At 34.2% G+C, this 16,833-nt stretch overlaps 3 protein-coding genes across 3 annotated transcripts in view; 2 read left to right on the plus strand and 1 right to left on the minus strand.

Annotated features, from left to right (window-relative positions):
* Nucleotides 1–3,180, plus strand: part of LOC109546410 (NAD-dependent protein deacetylase Sirt6) — a 5,376-nt gene extending 2,196 nt beyond the window's left edge. Inside the window, exons 2-6 of the mRNA XM_019917363.2 lie at nucleotides 692–819; nucleotides 876–1,118; nucleotides 1,180–1,350; nucleotides 1,407–1,530; nucleotides 1,836–3,180. Coding sequence (XP_019772922.1) covers nucleotides 692–819; nucleotides 876–1,118; nucleotides 1,180–1,350; nucleotides 1,407–1,530; nucleotides 1,836–2,315 — 1,146 coding nt within the window. The 3' untranslated portion in view covers nucleotides 2,316–3,180. The remainder of the gene's footprint in view (nucleotides 1–691; nucleotides 820–875; nucleotides 1,119–1,179; nucleotides 1,351–1,406; nucleotides 1,531–1,835) is intronic.
* Nucleotides 2,931–16,023, minus strand: LOC109546407 (nuclear cap-binding protein subunit 1). The gene is made up of 14 exons (XM_019917360.2): nucleotides 15,875–16,023; nucleotides 14,561–14,720; nucleotides 14,253–14,410; nucleotides 14,059–14,195; nucleotides 13,695–13,924; nucleotides 13,392–13,639; nucleotides 13,069–13,336; nucleotides 12,839–12,976; nucleotides 12,670–12,776; nucleotides 4,229–4,467; nucleotides 3,960–4,178; nucleotides 3,758–3,898; nucleotides 3,504–3,689; nucleotides 2,931–3,439 (listed from the first exon to the last, which is right to left on the minus strand). The coding sequence occupies exons 1-14, from the start codon at nucleotides 15,912–15,914 to the stop codon at nucleotides 3,326–3,328; spliced, it is 2,385 nt and encodes a 794-aa protein (XP_019772919.1). The 5' UTR covers nucleotides 15,915–16,023; the 3' UTR covers nucleotides 2,931–3,325.
* On the plus strand, nucleotides 4,464–12,609 carry LOC109546406 (mucin-5AC-like). Its single transcript, XM_019917359.2, has 8 exons — nucleotides 4,464–5,657; nucleotides 6,693–6,864; nucleotides 8,221–8,437; nucleotides 8,507–8,682; nucleotides 8,739–8,898; nucleotides 8,955–9,129; nucleotides 9,259–9,390; nucleotides 9,813–12,609. The coding sequence occupies exons 2-8, from the start codon at nucleotides 6,832–6,834 to the stop codon at nucleotides 12,094–12,096; spliced, it is 3,177 nt and encodes a 1,058-aa protein (XP_019772918.2). The 5' UTR covers nucleotides 4,464–5,657; nucleotides 6,693–6,831; the 3' UTR covers nucleotides 12,097–12,609.
* Nucleotides 16,024–16,833: the final 810 nt, after the last annotated feature.

The raw sequence follows: 16,833 nt of genomic DNA on the forward strand, positions 1-16,833 counted from the left end.
CCGCCCTTGAGTAAGAGATGTAAAATACCTGGGCTTCAAACTACACGCCCGACTTTATTTCAATAAGCAAGTTGACTACGCTGTACAAAAGACTGTGTGTGTGTCTTCTGGCCCCAAATTCATTTCTATCACTTCAAACCAAATTTCTGCCCTACACCACAACACTCCATATTTGCACGATTTCAGATGCTTAAGAGCATTTGCAGATTTAATTTTCTTTCGTTTACGAAATCTGTTTGTTTTCAATATATTTTCACGAAGCGAATGTATGCATGTTCTAGGCAAAGAAAAACGTTAGGTAATTTTGAAGCTTCTAACACTGCATATTTGCACTCACTATAAGATCTATACTGACTTATGACTCCCCTATCTGGCACTCTCACAGTGATTCCACGAGACGGCGTGTTCAAAGGACCCAAAACAGGTTCATTCACTCTGAATGAACCCGTTCTGACCGGTGAATGTTTAATATTTTTTTATCTATCTATTAGCTTGTATATTAGCTATTAAAACGACTGCCATATATCATGCCTTGAAAATGTATGATAAAGTTCCGGAAAAGCAAGTTTGACATTTTTTTCTTACTTCAGGAAAACTGTCCGTTACAATATGCCAATACTATAACCCCAGATGTATTTTAATATTGTTTTGCTCTCATCATGAAACAAACTAAATCCAGCTGATTTTACAGAAATTTGATGATGATGATGAGATTAATCGAAAGTGTCTTCAACTAACAAAGTGGATTGAAGAAGCCAAACATGTCGTGGTGCATACTGGAGCTGGCATTAGCACTGCAGCTGGAATACCTGATTTCAGGTAAAGCTATTTTTAATTATCATTCCAAAGGGTCTATCTGGTATTTCATTGGCTAGAGGACCTAATGGGGTATGGACATTGGAAAAAGAGGGCAAGAAACCCAATATAAATATTTCGTTCAACGACGCAGTCCCAACAAAAACCCATATGGCTCTGAAATATTTAATTGAAAAAGAATACATTCACTATGTAATAAGTCAGAATATTGATGGACTACATTTGCGAACTGGGCTGCCTCGAACACATTTAGCAGAACTACATGGTAATATGTTTATTGGACAATGTGATACATGTGACAGGTAACTTCTTAACGTGCATATGCAAAAGCTTCAAATTAATTACTGTTTTTATCCATTTCAGTCAATTCGTCAGAACTACGGCTACAAGCACTGTAGGGCAAAAATATTTAGAGGAATTTTGTAAACGAGAAATAAGAGGTCGCAGCTGCCGAGGAAAATTGAAAGACACTATTCTGGATTGGGAAGCTGACTTACCAGAAAAAGATTTGGAAATGTCTGACTACCATTCGAGGTATTGATTAAATTTTATTTAAAATCGACCTCCAACTGAAGCAAAACATATTGCAGCCTAGCTGATCTAAATATATGCCTTGGTACAACTTTACAAATAGTTCCTAGTGGAAATTTACCCTTACGATGCAAGAAATATGGGGGCAAAGTAGTGATAGTGAACTTGCAACCTACCAAACATGTAAGTATCTACAGACAATAAAAATAATTTGTTTTTGCTACTTTATATGGAAAAGTGGTTTAATTGTGTTAGATAATTAAATCTATCCCACGCCTTAAAATCAGTCAAAATTTGCTTTTAAAAAATTATAGTATATTTGCAAACTAGTTAATTTTCAAGATTGGAGTCAGTTGACTGTGAACAGAAAGTAAGATACGTTTCGGACTGTCCCAAATTTAAGTCATTTAGATGTTTGATATATTTATGTAATGATTCAGCACCGGATGAAACGTCGAGTGAAAAGTGTTTTTCGTTACTTTTTATAGGATAAGAAAGCCGACCTCATCATCAACACCTATGTGGACAATGTGATAGAAAAAGTAATGAAACATCTAAATTTCGAAATTCCGGAGTATAATAAAAATTTTGATCCGACGAAGAACCAACTGCCTATATCAGTGATAGAATGGAATATTTATAAGAATCAAGTAAAAGCCTTTAAAAAACTGTTTGAAGCCAAACACAAACTGTTTCGAGAACGAAAGCAATCGGAAATGTCAAATGAAAAACCAAATAGTGCCAAAAGAAAGCGGAAAGTTGAGACTATGTTCGAAAATAAACATTTAAAAAATGATATTAGTTTGACAACTGATGAAATTAAACAGGAAAAATTCAACAGAAACTTGAAAGTCGAAATCAGAAGAATAGATGATGATGCCAAGCATAAAACAGAGAAAAAGGAAAATTATTGTAAGAAAACTTCCGAAATCCCGAATTTTGATAGCGATGATGAGTTTGTTGAGTAGGGTAAATTACCCTACTCAACATCATACATAGACAGGTACATACCTGTCTATGGATGTATTGTTTTGTGCAGAAATAATTTAATAGCTAGAACAAATTTGATTGATAATGAAATATTAGTTTACAAAATAGCACGTAATAAGCGTATTTACTTTTTAATAATTCAAATTAAAACTAACCATAAAGCAGCAGAGTGACGAAACAATTAAATACTTTTTTTACAAGTATTTCGTTAATTGTAATTGTGAATTACCATTCTCATTTCATAAATGAGATCCATATATGGAATTAATGTTAATCTCTTATACGTATTTCGTTTATTTTTTAATTAGTTAGTATATGTACATGTTTTATATATTCTGAATATTTTCTATAATATTCAATTAGGCAAATTTATTGTCTCAATTTTATATTTCAAAACTAACATTTGTAACATGTAGATTAGCAATATGTATAGATTTTTTAACCTAAAATTGCTAGAAATGCGCAAATAATTCAGGAAACATTTCAAATTAATTACAAATGGATTGGAAAGGTAAGGAGTTTTAAAAATAGCAGTGGGACTTCCAAATTAAAGTCACACTCAAATTGATTGTAAATACAGTAAACACGTGGAATTCTTATTACAAACAACTCTATTAATAGTTATTACATGTTTACCGTAAAACATAATTGTAAGACCGGTATTTGGACATACCAGTTTCTTAAACTAATCCAATAGTAATTAAAAATATATTTCTTGTAAAAAAGACGGCGACGTGTGTAACATGACAAATTTTGGTTGCAGAACTCTAAAATCACATACTTATCAATTAAGCAGGCAGATAAAATGTATAGTTTTAAAACCAAAATAAACTATTTTTTTTATATTTTTTAAATTCTCTAAAGCTGAAGTGTTTACCGTATTACGTTTACACCGTCAACAAATAATTTTATTACAGTAGAACTATATTTTCGTAACTCTATATAAATTCCATTAAAATTTAATGTATTACCATACCCCAGAAATGGTTTAACCTTGTAGTGAGACAAACTGTTGGAAAATCTCCAGAATGTGAGGGTCCAAATCTTGAGTGAATAGTAGAGTTTCTAAAGTAGAACTGTACTTTTGCACTTGTTCGTGATGCTGTAAATTGATAACATTTAGTAGAAAAGTGTCCATGAAGAGAAAGCTAAAAAGGGGATCTTACCGCCAAAAAGACTTGTTGCAATCTTCCAATGGTCCATTTATACCAATGGGTATTATAATCTTTTCCGTCAGTATCGCAGCGGACCAGATGTTCGGAGAGGATCATGATAAATCTTTGGAAGATGATTAAAAATAGATTCTTTTGATCCGCTTGTGCTGCCTCTAATTTTTCTTCCATTCGCTCCACCTATCACATCAAATATTTTCCGTTCAATTAGTATGAAGAGGAAGACTACCCTCTACTTGTTATCTTACCATTTCTTCGGAGGGTTTTTCTGCATCTTCCTGTTTCTTTTTCTCTTCATCGCTCTCGCTATCGCTTGATTCCTCTGCTCTTGCCAATTTTTCCCTCGCCTCTGTCAGTTCACCAGTCAACTTTGTTACATGTCTATTCATCTGTAAATGTATATTCTGACTTTAGAAAACATTACTGTATTTTATTTAGTTGTTTTATTACCTTTTTGATAGTCAAATGTAAAATTTCCCATAAATAATTCTTTGTGAATTCTGAACCAATTTCTTTCGAGAAAATCCAATTTGCTACTGCTGAACACTCCACAATTTGCGTTTTTAGCATTTTGTCAACCAATACCACCATCATTTGTTGGTGGTTGTGCCACAACTCGAACATATTTCTCAGAATGCATATTTGAGCTTCTTCGGATTCTGCTAAAATCTACGCAAAAATTATTATTTCTTCAGCGAATTTTGGTTTGGCAAACATACCTTGAAGACATAGTGAAATTTCGAAATAGCCGCAAAGCTATGAGAAAAACTTTTAGACCCCAAATTCAATAATGTTTGCACAAAAACATCAATTTTCAACGGATTAAATCTACCGTCAACTTCCTCTTCGGATCGAGGGTTTGGAAGATCTTTGAGAACTGCAAGAACCTCTTCGGGGGTACACTTCTGCCGAATTGTTACAACCAACTGATGAGCTGCAGCTGTTCCAGGTAGAGTCACTTTAAAAAAACATGATGAATGGGTTAGTTGAAAATGTTCAAGTAATTTTACGTTTTTATCCGAACCTTCTAGCGAATATGTATTTAGTTTCCGGAACTATGAGATGGAATGTTATATAAATATCAAAGTACAAAACAAAATTTACCATGCAACAATAGGTATTTTTTAAATTGCCTGAGAAAATTACAATTAAGCAAATAAGTGGTGGAATATAAACATGACATAACTGGCCCAATCAACAATAAGTAGGCTTACGGTGAAGCAAGATACCAATTCAGTTGGTGAATGATCTTATACTGTTAGGTAATGCAAACATCATAAACTAGAGAAAGTGAGCCCCATTTATTCTAAGCCATTGATGCTCATTGAAATAAATCAATTTTCAGTTAAGTATTTAGCATTAATATTTTAGAGTTCAACGCGTAACTGCCAGCATTTTTACACCATTTGGTCAAGTCTTAATTGTTCTTGCAGAGTGCACCAGTCAGCCTTGTGGAAACGCTAAACGCCCAAAAATTGGGCAAATAAAAATTCAGTTCTGCTAACTTAAGCATCAATTTATAATTGTGCAACAGTAAAGTCGCTTAACAGTTATATTAATAGAAACAATGCAAAAGACACCTGCCGAGTTCTTGAGCGCACAGGAGATTGCCTTACATTTGCACAACTATATGAATAACATTAAAACACGAAAATTAAGTCAATGTCAAAAGATGTATATGACTTCCTAATTACTTGCGGTGCTTGATTTGATATTTATGCTTTTTTTGAACGGAAATTGCCTGATTTTTACAATTAATATTAATTTGCCACTTCGATTGAAACGTTTTTAACGTGAATTATTTAACTGCTCGTTTATTATTTTATTAAATTTAAATTTGAAAATTAATTCTAGTTATTTAACGCAAAAACAATTTTATTGTTAATTTGATAAGGGAGTAGCAGTCATACATAAGCAATCTCCGTTGTAGGTTTGCAATTTTGTATCAATCCCTAGTAATTCAAATTAACAATGGAATAGCGCGGTCCAAACATCATATTATCACAAAGATAAAAAGGAAGCAACAAAGCCAGTTTCTCAAGAATAGCAGATTTTACATGCAGATTACGCCGTTTGTCTGATGGGCGGTTGTGGAGGTTTGGTAAGAAAATGGCATGCGAAGAATGAAGCAATAGGATGTTACCTTACGTGAGTTATTATGGCTCCTAAATTGATTAATGGCTAAATGGATAGGTAGCGGAAGTACATCGGTTTTAACGCAGAAAACTGCCGTCTATGCATTTTTGCTAAGCAATTATCTTTAAAAGCATGTCAATGCAGTAAATACTACTGGTTTCTTATTTTTGCAATCAAAAAACAGTAATTCCTCATTCCCAAGCAGTCAATTATAGAAACTGTTATTGAGAAAAAAATGTTATATTGTTCGATGTCGTCACTTTCTTAACATACGATTTTCACGGTATTGAATTTCGAAAGCACGAACGATCGGTTTCAACGCACTATGATAACAATGCAATTGCTTTAAATACAATGATTAAAGTAGTTTGATAGCTTTTAGAATGGGGAAAATTTAACTACTTGTATATTATTATAAGTGCTGTGTATAACTGAGTTGCAATTTAATTTAAAACGAAAGAAAGTTTCTCGAAAAGAAAGTCTATTAACTCACTACGAGCCACAAAAATGAAAAATAACATTAAATGTATTTAGAGTCCTTGTAAATGTAGTTTTACAATTTTTTTTCTTACATGGCCTGAAGAACAGTGAATGCAATTCTCATTTAACGCCCATAATCAAATCAGTGCTTGCCTTTGTTTAGTTAGCCATGAAGAAGAATTTAAAAACTTACAGTTTCTTAAGAACAATAATAGGAATATAGGATTCTCATCAAAAGCACGATTATTAAGTGGCACTAAAATGAACAATGATTTCGAGTTGATTTAATCGAATATTTATGATTAATCTGAATTATTAATGATTAATCTGAATAAATAGAATTAAATTACATTAACTTAAATAGATGGAATTGGTGCCTATTTTATCAAATTGAAATATTTCAAACAATCATTAATTACTAACTAAATTGAACAATTTTATTTGTTCTTTTCATCAGTTTCCTCGACATTTTGATCTAAATAAATATTTATTTTATTTGACTTTTTATTAACAGACACTGAAATCATAGACCCGTATGGTAAATTAACCATCTATTGTTTATCATAGTTTGGGGTGGGATAAGACGCATCAAAATGGAAATAAGGCAAATTTCACCAGTGTTTACCGCGAAGATCGTGCGAAATGTCGGATGATGATGTAAAAGTAAGAAGATAAATTTGTTACATGTTAAAACCAGACAGCTACCATGAAGTGTTTATGGATTATAATCATAGCTTTAGTAAGTCGGACAATTTTATTATCAATTATATATAGTATTTTGATATTTTTTAACTCTATGTTTGTACCCCGCTTTTGCAAGTTTGTAAATTTGTTTACCTTTATGTACTGTAACTCTCTTTGGAAGTTAATTTCCATAAACAGAAAAATAGCTTGTAAATACTTTTTGTGTTTGCTTTATTTATCCATGTATTGCCTAAGAAAGAAGAAAGGTTAATTACTGTTCAGATTCTACAGTGATTATGCCGTAGATAACATCGTTTAAGTCCTTAATTGCAGTAATGTACTGTTTATTAGGCATTCGGCTAGATGTGTAGGGTGATTTATTGGCAAGTGTACAGAGTTCAGTTTGTTTTGTATGCCAAGAAGCTACTCTAAAAAAATAATCACATGCATTTTATGTGAATAGCAAGGAACAGTAGTTAAAATTTAAAAAAAACTCATGTTTTCAGATTCTAAAAAATATTATCAACATATTACTGAGTTCGACCTGCTCTTGACTTTTTTTTATGGAAATAATAATTATATTAAGCGAATAAATGGGCGATGTTTTGTACTCCAAAGACCTTAGCTGTATAGTAGAAAATTACTTTGTTGAGAAAGTTGCAAATATCGGGGTTTGAAATTTAAAAAAAGTCAACCGGAATTTGGATGATAATTGGAAAGTGGTGTAGTTTCTTTCGACCAACACTGTAAATTGTTGAAAATATTTTGAACAGTATTTAAATTAAGATAATTTTGGGTGCCACTCTCACCTTTAAGCAAGTTAATTATTTGCTAAAATTTAGTACAAAGGAAATTGTATATGATAGATGAAAATAGTTATTTCATCGGATTATGCACTTTTTCAATTTATTTTACTGTGTTACACTACAATCTGAAGAATATTTTTAAATTTCTAGAAAAAAAGCAAAAAACTGCTTGCAAACGTGTTTTAAAAACATACATGGGAGTGATACATGAGGAGTGAAGTATATACAGGGTGTTTCCTCATTAGTTGACACCCCCAAGACCGTTGATTTAAAAAAAACAATGTGAAAGTGACCAACACAAAAGATATTTAATTTTACTCAAGAAGAGAGTCAAATTAAACAACTTTTGTGTTTGTCACTTTTCCTATTTTTTTTTAATATGCGATCTAGGGAGGGTGGCAACTTATGAGGAAACACCCTGCACACATACAAATAAATAGTTTTAGGTTTTGATCAAATACATTAATATTATCGCCTCGCGGTGACAAATAATGCTCAAAACTGTTACTTAATGGGTTATTTTTCGTTAATTTGTAGGTGGATTTAAACCTGAATATCTGAAAATTAAATGTTGGAACTTAAAGTGAATTTTAATCAAATTGTAGATTTCCGGTACATTTTCAATCCAGACCCATATTCAAAGACCAATTAGATATATCGACCAAAAAACGTATCCAGGCAGAAACTTGGACATTCCTGCTTCAGTGAGCAGCATTTTCGATTGGGAACATGGTTTAAGAGAGGCCACAGTGCAAGCACTATTCAGGGAACATATTGGGGATCATAACTTAAGACAGCAAATTTACAGTGCCCCCTTATTAGGTAGCGAACAATACATTGCACTTAATTTCTTTCAGTTTCTAAAGGAGAAAAAATAACTTTGCTCTATAGGTAAGCAAGATAAAGCCACACCGTTTGGCGACATAGCGATATTGGCAAGAGGGCAGCTTTATGCCAACTATGCAAGTTATATATTTGTACAGGATCCCTATCAAAATGACTGCGATGATTGCGACACTATCGAAGTAGAACCCATCAGAACTCGATGCATAAAAGCTCGTTGCCAGGTAAAAAATCGCGATGATTAATGATACAAAATTTAGTTATGAATTTTGATTTAAAGATTTGGCACCCTCGAAGCAACGAGCAGCTAATAGCCATTTGGTCAATAAAGCGCATTAGACATAGAGCCGCAAAAGATGGACATGATAGAATGGAATTGGAATTTACTATCTCACCTGTTGGTTTGAGATATCCCCATCAGTTGTACTTGACAAAAGATGGTAACTTATATCAACTAAACATTGACCTTTTCTTGTATGATTTTATACAATTTCAGGCGCATATAACTATGGTTTACCAGGTCATGTGTTTCTGTTAAAGAAGGCAGATTTGTACCCAAACCTGGACAATCAGCAACATTTCAAGGAGGGCGCATTCATTGCGCAAAGTCCAGATGGAAGGAAATTTCTTTTGCATCAGTTTCCTGGAAAATTAGCCACAGAACCTCTTGGGTAATGAGAACTAACTTATAACTTGAACGGTATATTCTTCAAACGTTTTCAAAAACTAGCAGTAATAATTTGTTATCAACTGTATGAAGCAAGTACCCGTAAATAACACGAATTTACACCTTTTTTCAGATATCCATCCACAAAAGATTCGCTTTCCACTAGCTCAACAACTACCACTCAGTATTCTGAGGAGGATGCCAAAAAATTATATCAAAAATTGTTGGAAGCTCTAAATAAAAAGACTTCGCTTGAACCCAACAGGTAAAGTATTTGCATCAAATATCAGTCTGAACTGCGCCACTTAATTCCCAACTTTAAAAGTATGGACTTAAAAGTATAAATGTCAATTTTTTAAATGCGTTTATGTAATTCGCTTTTTATATTTGTTGTTGATTCTTCCATTCCGATGAGTGCAAAACTTGAAACGCTTTCTAAATAAATCGGCTGGTTATTGCATGTTAATTTTCAATAAAAACTGTAGAATTTGGAACAAAGTTTAAAAAAGTTTAAAAAATCCGCACATTTCCAGAATAAAAATTATTAGTTTTACTAAAATACCCATTCACACTATTCCACTTGACATCAAATAACATTTTAAAACGTTACTCTTACTGTTTCAAATACAATTTATTCTATTAGAAAAGCGTAGGGTCTGGTTATTAAAAAAAAAAAAACGATTTCAGGTTTACACCATCAACACGTCCAGCGACGACTTTAGTTCAGTTTCCTGATGGTCAAGTGGTACCGATCACAGAAGTGAAACCTCCATTCACCACAAAAACAACCTCCACAATTCGATTTCCGGAAACTCCATTTTCTAAGCAGCCAATACCAACTACTACCTCCAGTCAAGCACCATTCCGACCATCCAGCCCATTAACAACCGACAGTTTTCTGCCAACACTTCCCCAATTTCAACCTCAGACTTATGAGACTGTGGGCACTAGTAAGAAAACAACTCCGCATAACTTTTTCACCACTGTTCAGCAGACCGTTCCCTATTACCCAACTCAAACAACAACAAATTCCGCAACAAGACCATTTTACACGGTCGATAGTATACAAAGGCCACAATATCCGGAGACTACTCAAAGTCTAGGCACAACTAAGTCCCCGGTTAAAACAACATTTCACTTTTTTGCTGCTGAGGAGAAAGAAGAACCCACAAAGACCGTTTCCAATAAGAAGCCTGTGTTGTCGTCCTTTCATCAACAGGAGTCTACTACGGAAAATATTTGGTTTGAAAGTGCTGCACCTACGCAACCCAGTAAAAAACCAACGTCTGCAATTAATGAGCCCAAAGAGGAAAATACTCAAACTACCAAATATCAAGACACCATCAGGCCTCCTTTTAACAAGGTTAGTCATCCGCTAACGGGGACTGTTACCAAAGTAACTAGACCTGTGGTGGAAACTACCTACAATTCCAATACAAGTCCTTACCACAGTACCCAGACTAGTACCACGATAATTCACTCGAATATATTTGAACCGTCGGTGAATTCGTATCAGACAACCCATAAACCATCCACTGGGTTTACTATACCAATAACCGTTCTGGATAACACTTCACCAGCGCTTGATTCGAAAGAAACTTTTTCGCCTACGGAGGATGATGAGCAGATATTTACTGCACCGCACCTAACTTCACCAACTGTTAATGAACCTACTTTTACTCCAACTAATGTTAAGTACACAAATACTCAATTTTACAACCCTACAACGGAGCTACCTAAAAACGACATTACAACTCTCTACAAAGGACCAGCTGATTTCGAAACTCACGAACCCACACGAGATTCCACATCTTTTGAAAGCATTTTGACCAATTCGACAAATCAAGGCCCGATGGAGACAACTTTGGGAGTTACCACTCTTATGACCAAAACAACTGGTATGGTTTACTATACAGCTGAAGAGACACAGCCTTCCAGTCCAGCCCCAACTACACCTACACGATATGCAGAATTTGACTCTAGCTCTAGCGAAAATACCAAACCCACTATAATTCCTTTGAAAATGAGCACGCCGAAAAGAATTCTAACAACGATATCAGCCGATGGGACAGTTTCTGTAAAAACAACCCCATTTAACTCGCAAGAAGAATTGTTCGGACCAACAAAGAGTTCAGCGGCAAGATACAAAACGACCAAGTCTCTTAAGGCGAGTACAACAGAGGCCAGCGACTTTTTGCTTGATAATGCTTCACTGGAAGTGAACGGTCCGCTGTATAAAAAACCGCAGAAGGATTATAGTGAAGATGACATATTTGGGCCTGACAGAGGAACTAACACGAGAACTACAAAGAAGCCCCGCTTAGTGAAGCAGCATACAAAGTCTGACTTTGAACAGGAATTGTTTGATAGAAATAATCGCAAATCGAAGCATCTTAGAAGCAGGCCTACAACAGAAGTGACCCCTTCCAAAGTAATTTATTCGAACCTCTTCGAGAAAATTACAGCACCAATGACAACGCCTGTTACTACTTTGTCCAGTAATGGTGTTACACCAACTGCGGAAACATCATTGTCGAAGTTAGTACCTCAGCCGACTCTAAAAACTATCAACATTTCTAAAAGATTTAAACCAGCTACCGAGGTTGGTCGAACAAGAAAAGAGGAGACAGACAAAACAATTCCGGTTACCAGCCAAAGTTACTTAACTTCCATTTCCTATGAAATAAACAGAAAAAGAAAGCCTACGAAAAATAACTTGGCGAAAATTTCACCTTCAAACGATAACGACATTGGCGATTTTGCTCATAGATTGGTAAGTCAAGCTAAAGGTGTGGAATATTTGGACAATGTGGAAACGACCACGGCAGCAACCACCACCACAAATGCCAGCGCAAAAACAACTAGAAAGTCGAAATATACAAGACGAAGGACTTATGTGGCTAGAACAAAGAAAATCAATAGGAAGCCAGCAGGAAAAAATGGAAATCATTCAGCTCAAGCTAAAAAATAATTTTAACTGGATGATTGACAATGCCATAAAATTGTTTCCGGGATATGGTAAAAACAAAATGTATTTATAATAAAATATGAATTTAATTTTATTATTAGTATGTAAAGAAATACTATTTATTTTGCTAATTTTGTAATAATTCTGTTTTAAGATAATGTAAGACTGTATAAAATAACTATGTTGTCTCTCAAGCATTAAAAATCATTAGATAATGTTAAAGACCCTTAGCTAAAGGAGTCCCTTAACCATGCCAAAAATAAAATTATAAGATTATATAGATGAAGCACATTTTAAAATAAAAGTAGGCACATACTTTCAGAATACTTAAACATTTTTGTTTCTGATAAACATTAGTCTGCCAAGTGTAAGCAATGATACCTCAAATATTATGAAAGCGTTCACTGATTTGCGGTGAATTACATTTTTGCATTCACTACCTGTATAGTTTAATATGAACTCGTAAATATTTTGTTAGAATTAAATTTAAATAGCAGATAAATCGATTAAATTACACTGATTTGCTATCTGAAAATCAGCCCGTCAAACAGCACATATTCATTAGTTACTACTTACCAGCTTCTGCTTCCTTGGCATATTTATATTCGGGTTCTGGCTTCTGCGGTATAAAGCCCGCAAAGGTTTCTGGGAGAATTTCTCTGATTCTCTGATGATAAGACAACCTTGAAGAAAATAATTGGTTAAATAGTTCAATAACCAAGACAGCGATTGCGTGTTAGCTCACCTCATACTTTTAAGCATCACTTCTCTAACAAATTTAGGTTTCGGATGTTCCGAATCCAAACTCAAACACACGTCCCAATCATCCCACCTCCATCTAAACTGAAAGTTGCTTAGATGGTAAGAAAACCAACAGACAAACCTGAAAATAATGTATACATAAAGTAATCAAAATAGAAAAACCCATGTTTAAAAATAAGCCAACGTTTGTCAATTATATAAATTAATAAATACCTGTCAAAGCAGGAAACATTCATCGAGTCGATTCTGTGGAAAAGCATTTCAGTGGCGAGAGCTAAAACTTGGGGCATAGTGCTGGGTTGAAGCTTGCATAGTTCTATCAGAATTGATCCATAACATATATCGAGATATCGTGGAGACGGCATATGAAACAGCTCCGCAAATATGACCTCAACTATGCAATATTCCAATGGGATTTTAAGTTTATATGGAAAGTTTAATAAATGGGTAGCACAGTCTTTGCGTTCGAGATGATACATTTCTGTAAAATAAAATATTTCAATTAACGAAACCATTAATGATGAATATAAAATCACCAATGATCGAATGCAGATGCTCTTCAATTAAAAATCTCTCAATAGAATGGGCCCCTGGTAAGATTGGGCCTTCAGGGCAGTCAGTGTAATCAAAAAGCCGGAAAACCACCCATGGCATCGGATATTTGTAAGAATCATGATGAGGTGGCGGCAAAATGCTGGGCAAGTTGTGTTGTAAGGCCTCACATAAAATTGAATCAAATGCCAAGTATGGGCGCGCAATATGTTTTTCTGCCCAATTATCTTGTCTGAAAAGACTTATTGCATTAAAAAAACTCTAAAAATAAAGTTTTTTGTCCATACCTCAACTTTCTAATTTGCGCCCAGAGGCAATCTAAATATTCTTCTTGTGGGTGTGGGGTATCAACAGCCCAAACTTTTAAAGCATTATGGTGCTTTTTTGGTCTTTTGTTCAGAAATACTTCGATTTGTACCAGTAAATGTTCAAGGGGTTGTTCTTTCTTCTCATACAATTCTCTACCAACCCATGGGAGAGTGGATAGAATCGCGAAAACATACCAATCTCTGCGGACCTTAAAGCGAAAGCTACCATTGCATAAAACTGTTTTATTGCTTTCAGCTAAACAGCTTAATTTGCAAAGAAAATAAATCAAAATAGACGCGAAAACTAATTAAATATACATAGTTATTATGTTAAAGTTCTAACCTGAGGAACACTGTCTTCATTAGCGGCGTCAATCATATTATCCAACAATTGCAGCAAAGATGTGGCACTGATAACATGACAATTTACCAGATCAGCTAAAAATCTGAGCAAAAAACGAGCGGGGTCCCATTTACACGCTGTCGAAATATAACATAAAAATTAATACACAATTCAACGTGTTATTGATTAATTACCTTTAAGAGCTTCTTTAAACGTTTTTACCATGAATTCGACAAACTCTCCTCCAAAATTGAAATTTTTTGCGTTAAGGAGCCCAACCAACGTAGTATAAATAGTACATTTTTCTGGCATTCGAATTGCACAGTCGGTTAAAATTCGCAGAATTTTCGCTCTGAAACAACAAATTAATATTTTGAATCTGTACATGAGGATATTTGGCTTTTTCAATTGAATCATATATAAATAAATTCGATTCCCAGTATCGATAACGGATTAAAATTTAATAAGTATCCTAACTTAAAATGCTGTATAGAATTCCTACCTGTAGGTACTTAAATCCGCTTCAAGAACACTAGCTAATCCCTCCAAATTGGACTCTAATGACGATGTACTCTTTTCTCCAACACACAAAATTAGAGACTCCAAACGATCTTCAATTTCTTGATTTTCGGAAACTCTACGCCGTTTCCTATAGGCACGATCTACAACAAACTCTAATAAATGAGTTTCAATTCGAATCAATATATGTCTACAGATTACGTTTCATGTTCATAATATCGATTTTCAATACGAATCCTTTTGAACAAAAATTATAGAAATTTTATCAGTATATTTATTTAAATGAGATCACCGTCATTATTAAGATAGTTTATAACTTAACCACCTAAGAAATGTTTGTTTGTGATATATTTTGTATAAATTATTTAAATAGAAAAACATACATAGCCGCTATATTTTTCAGTAACAAATTGAGTAGATTTTCCCTTTCTTGAAAACATTCTCAGTTAAAAGCCTTTTATACTGTTCAATTCAACTAAAAATTCTACTAACTCTTGCTTCTACTGAACCAAAACAACCTGAAGAGAAATCAAAATTATTCCCGATCGTCAAAAAATATTTATTGATTTTTTGTTGAAATATGAAGATTTTGCCTCATACTAAACGAAAATTAAAAAAACCACACAATCATCCATCTAACCAAAGTGCATGGAACACTCCTGCTTAACACGAGCTGCTTTGGCAAAATTCTTAAAACAGGGTCTGATATCGGTGGGAGAGACAGTGTGGACGTGATGGCATCTTTTGTTATTTTATGGAATAGTAATGAATTTCAATGAGTGGAAGTCTAAAACTGAATTTTTGCACACCTCTAAGAAACGTTGTGTGTAAAGAGATTATAAGATGAGCACATGTTAACCGCGAACGGGAGGGCCGGATCAACTCGATAATTAAGGGTAAATGAATGTAAAATTAGAATTTCATAAAGCTCCGAATTTCTCCTGTAACTAATTATTAATTTACTATAAAAAAATGTAAATAAACATGTAAGGCAAGAGGTTCTTTGGTATCTTCAAGGAAAGTGATCTATTTGATGGGAAAGTAGGATATTTGAGTTGCATCTTTTTAACATACCGAACAGTACGTTCTAAATAAATGCAGTAATTGCAAGAAATATTGATCCTCTTCTGCTATTCTTCATAGCCTAAGCTGTTAATTACATAAACATTGAATAGATGCAACCAAAAATGTCTTTCATTTTGGATAGTTAATGCATAGGACATATGCACAGTCGCAATATTTTATAGGTCAAATGGCCTGGTTAAAATAAAGAATACAATATTAACAATGAAATTACCATAACCATCGTCCTCTTCATGGGGCCTTCGTCTACTCATTTTTCAACCAATTATTTTTTTAATTCAGATTTTCTGGGTAGAAGCTTTATTTGCATCTAACCTGTAAACACAAATCACAGAGGTTATAGATTGGGACGTGCGTAATGAGAATGCTGTTTCTCGCACCTTGTGGTCGGGAATAGAACTAGTCTCAAATTGCCACGTCTTGTAAAAGGAGTCTACTTTTATGGATGGATAATAACCCGACTGTGTTCCGCGGGAGATTTAAATTTACATTCAGATGTTCAGCATTTCAGCTTAATTGATACGTCACCTAAAGCACTGATTCTTAAGAACAATAATAGGAATATAGGATTCTCATCAAAAGCACGATTATTAAGTGGCACTAAAATGAACAATGATTTCGAGTTGATTTAATCGAATATTTATGATTAATCTGAATTATTAATGATTAATCTCAAACCAAATTTCTGCCCTACACCACAACACTCCATATTTGCACGATTTGAGACGTTTAAGAGCATTTGCAGACTTTAATTTTCTTTCGTTTACAAAATATGTTTGTTTTCAATATATTTTCACGAAGCGAATGTATGCATGTTCTAGGCAAAGAAAAACGCTATATAATTTTGAAGCTTCTAACACTGCATATTTGCACTCACTATAAGACCTATACTGACTTATAACTCCCTATCTGGCACTCTGACAGTGACTCCACGAGACGGGTGTTCAAAGAACCCAAAACAGGTTCATTCATTCTATCATAGAGTGGAAGGTTCTGTCTTCACGCGAAACCTCACACAAGGTAGATGAAATGATCGCCCTAACCACGGTCCCCTGTATAAGGGATTTCCCATGACTAAGAAAACGTGACGACAAACCAACACTTCCTGTAAAAGCAGGCCAATCCGGCACCACGTGACCAGTCGGATTCGCGCTCCGTTGCTCTGATTGGTCT

The sequence above is a fragment of the Dendroctonus ponderosae genome, unplaced genomic scaffold (genome assembly GCF_020466585.1).
Source record: "Dendroctonus ponderosae isolate FM_Combo_2020 unplaced genomic scaffold, Dpon_F_20191213v2 Dpon_F_20191213_7, whole genome shotgun sequence".
NCBI classification, from domain to species: domain Eukaryota; kingdom Metazoa; phylum Arthropoda; class Insecta; order Coleoptera; family Curculionidae; genus Dendroctonus; species Dendroctonus ponderosae.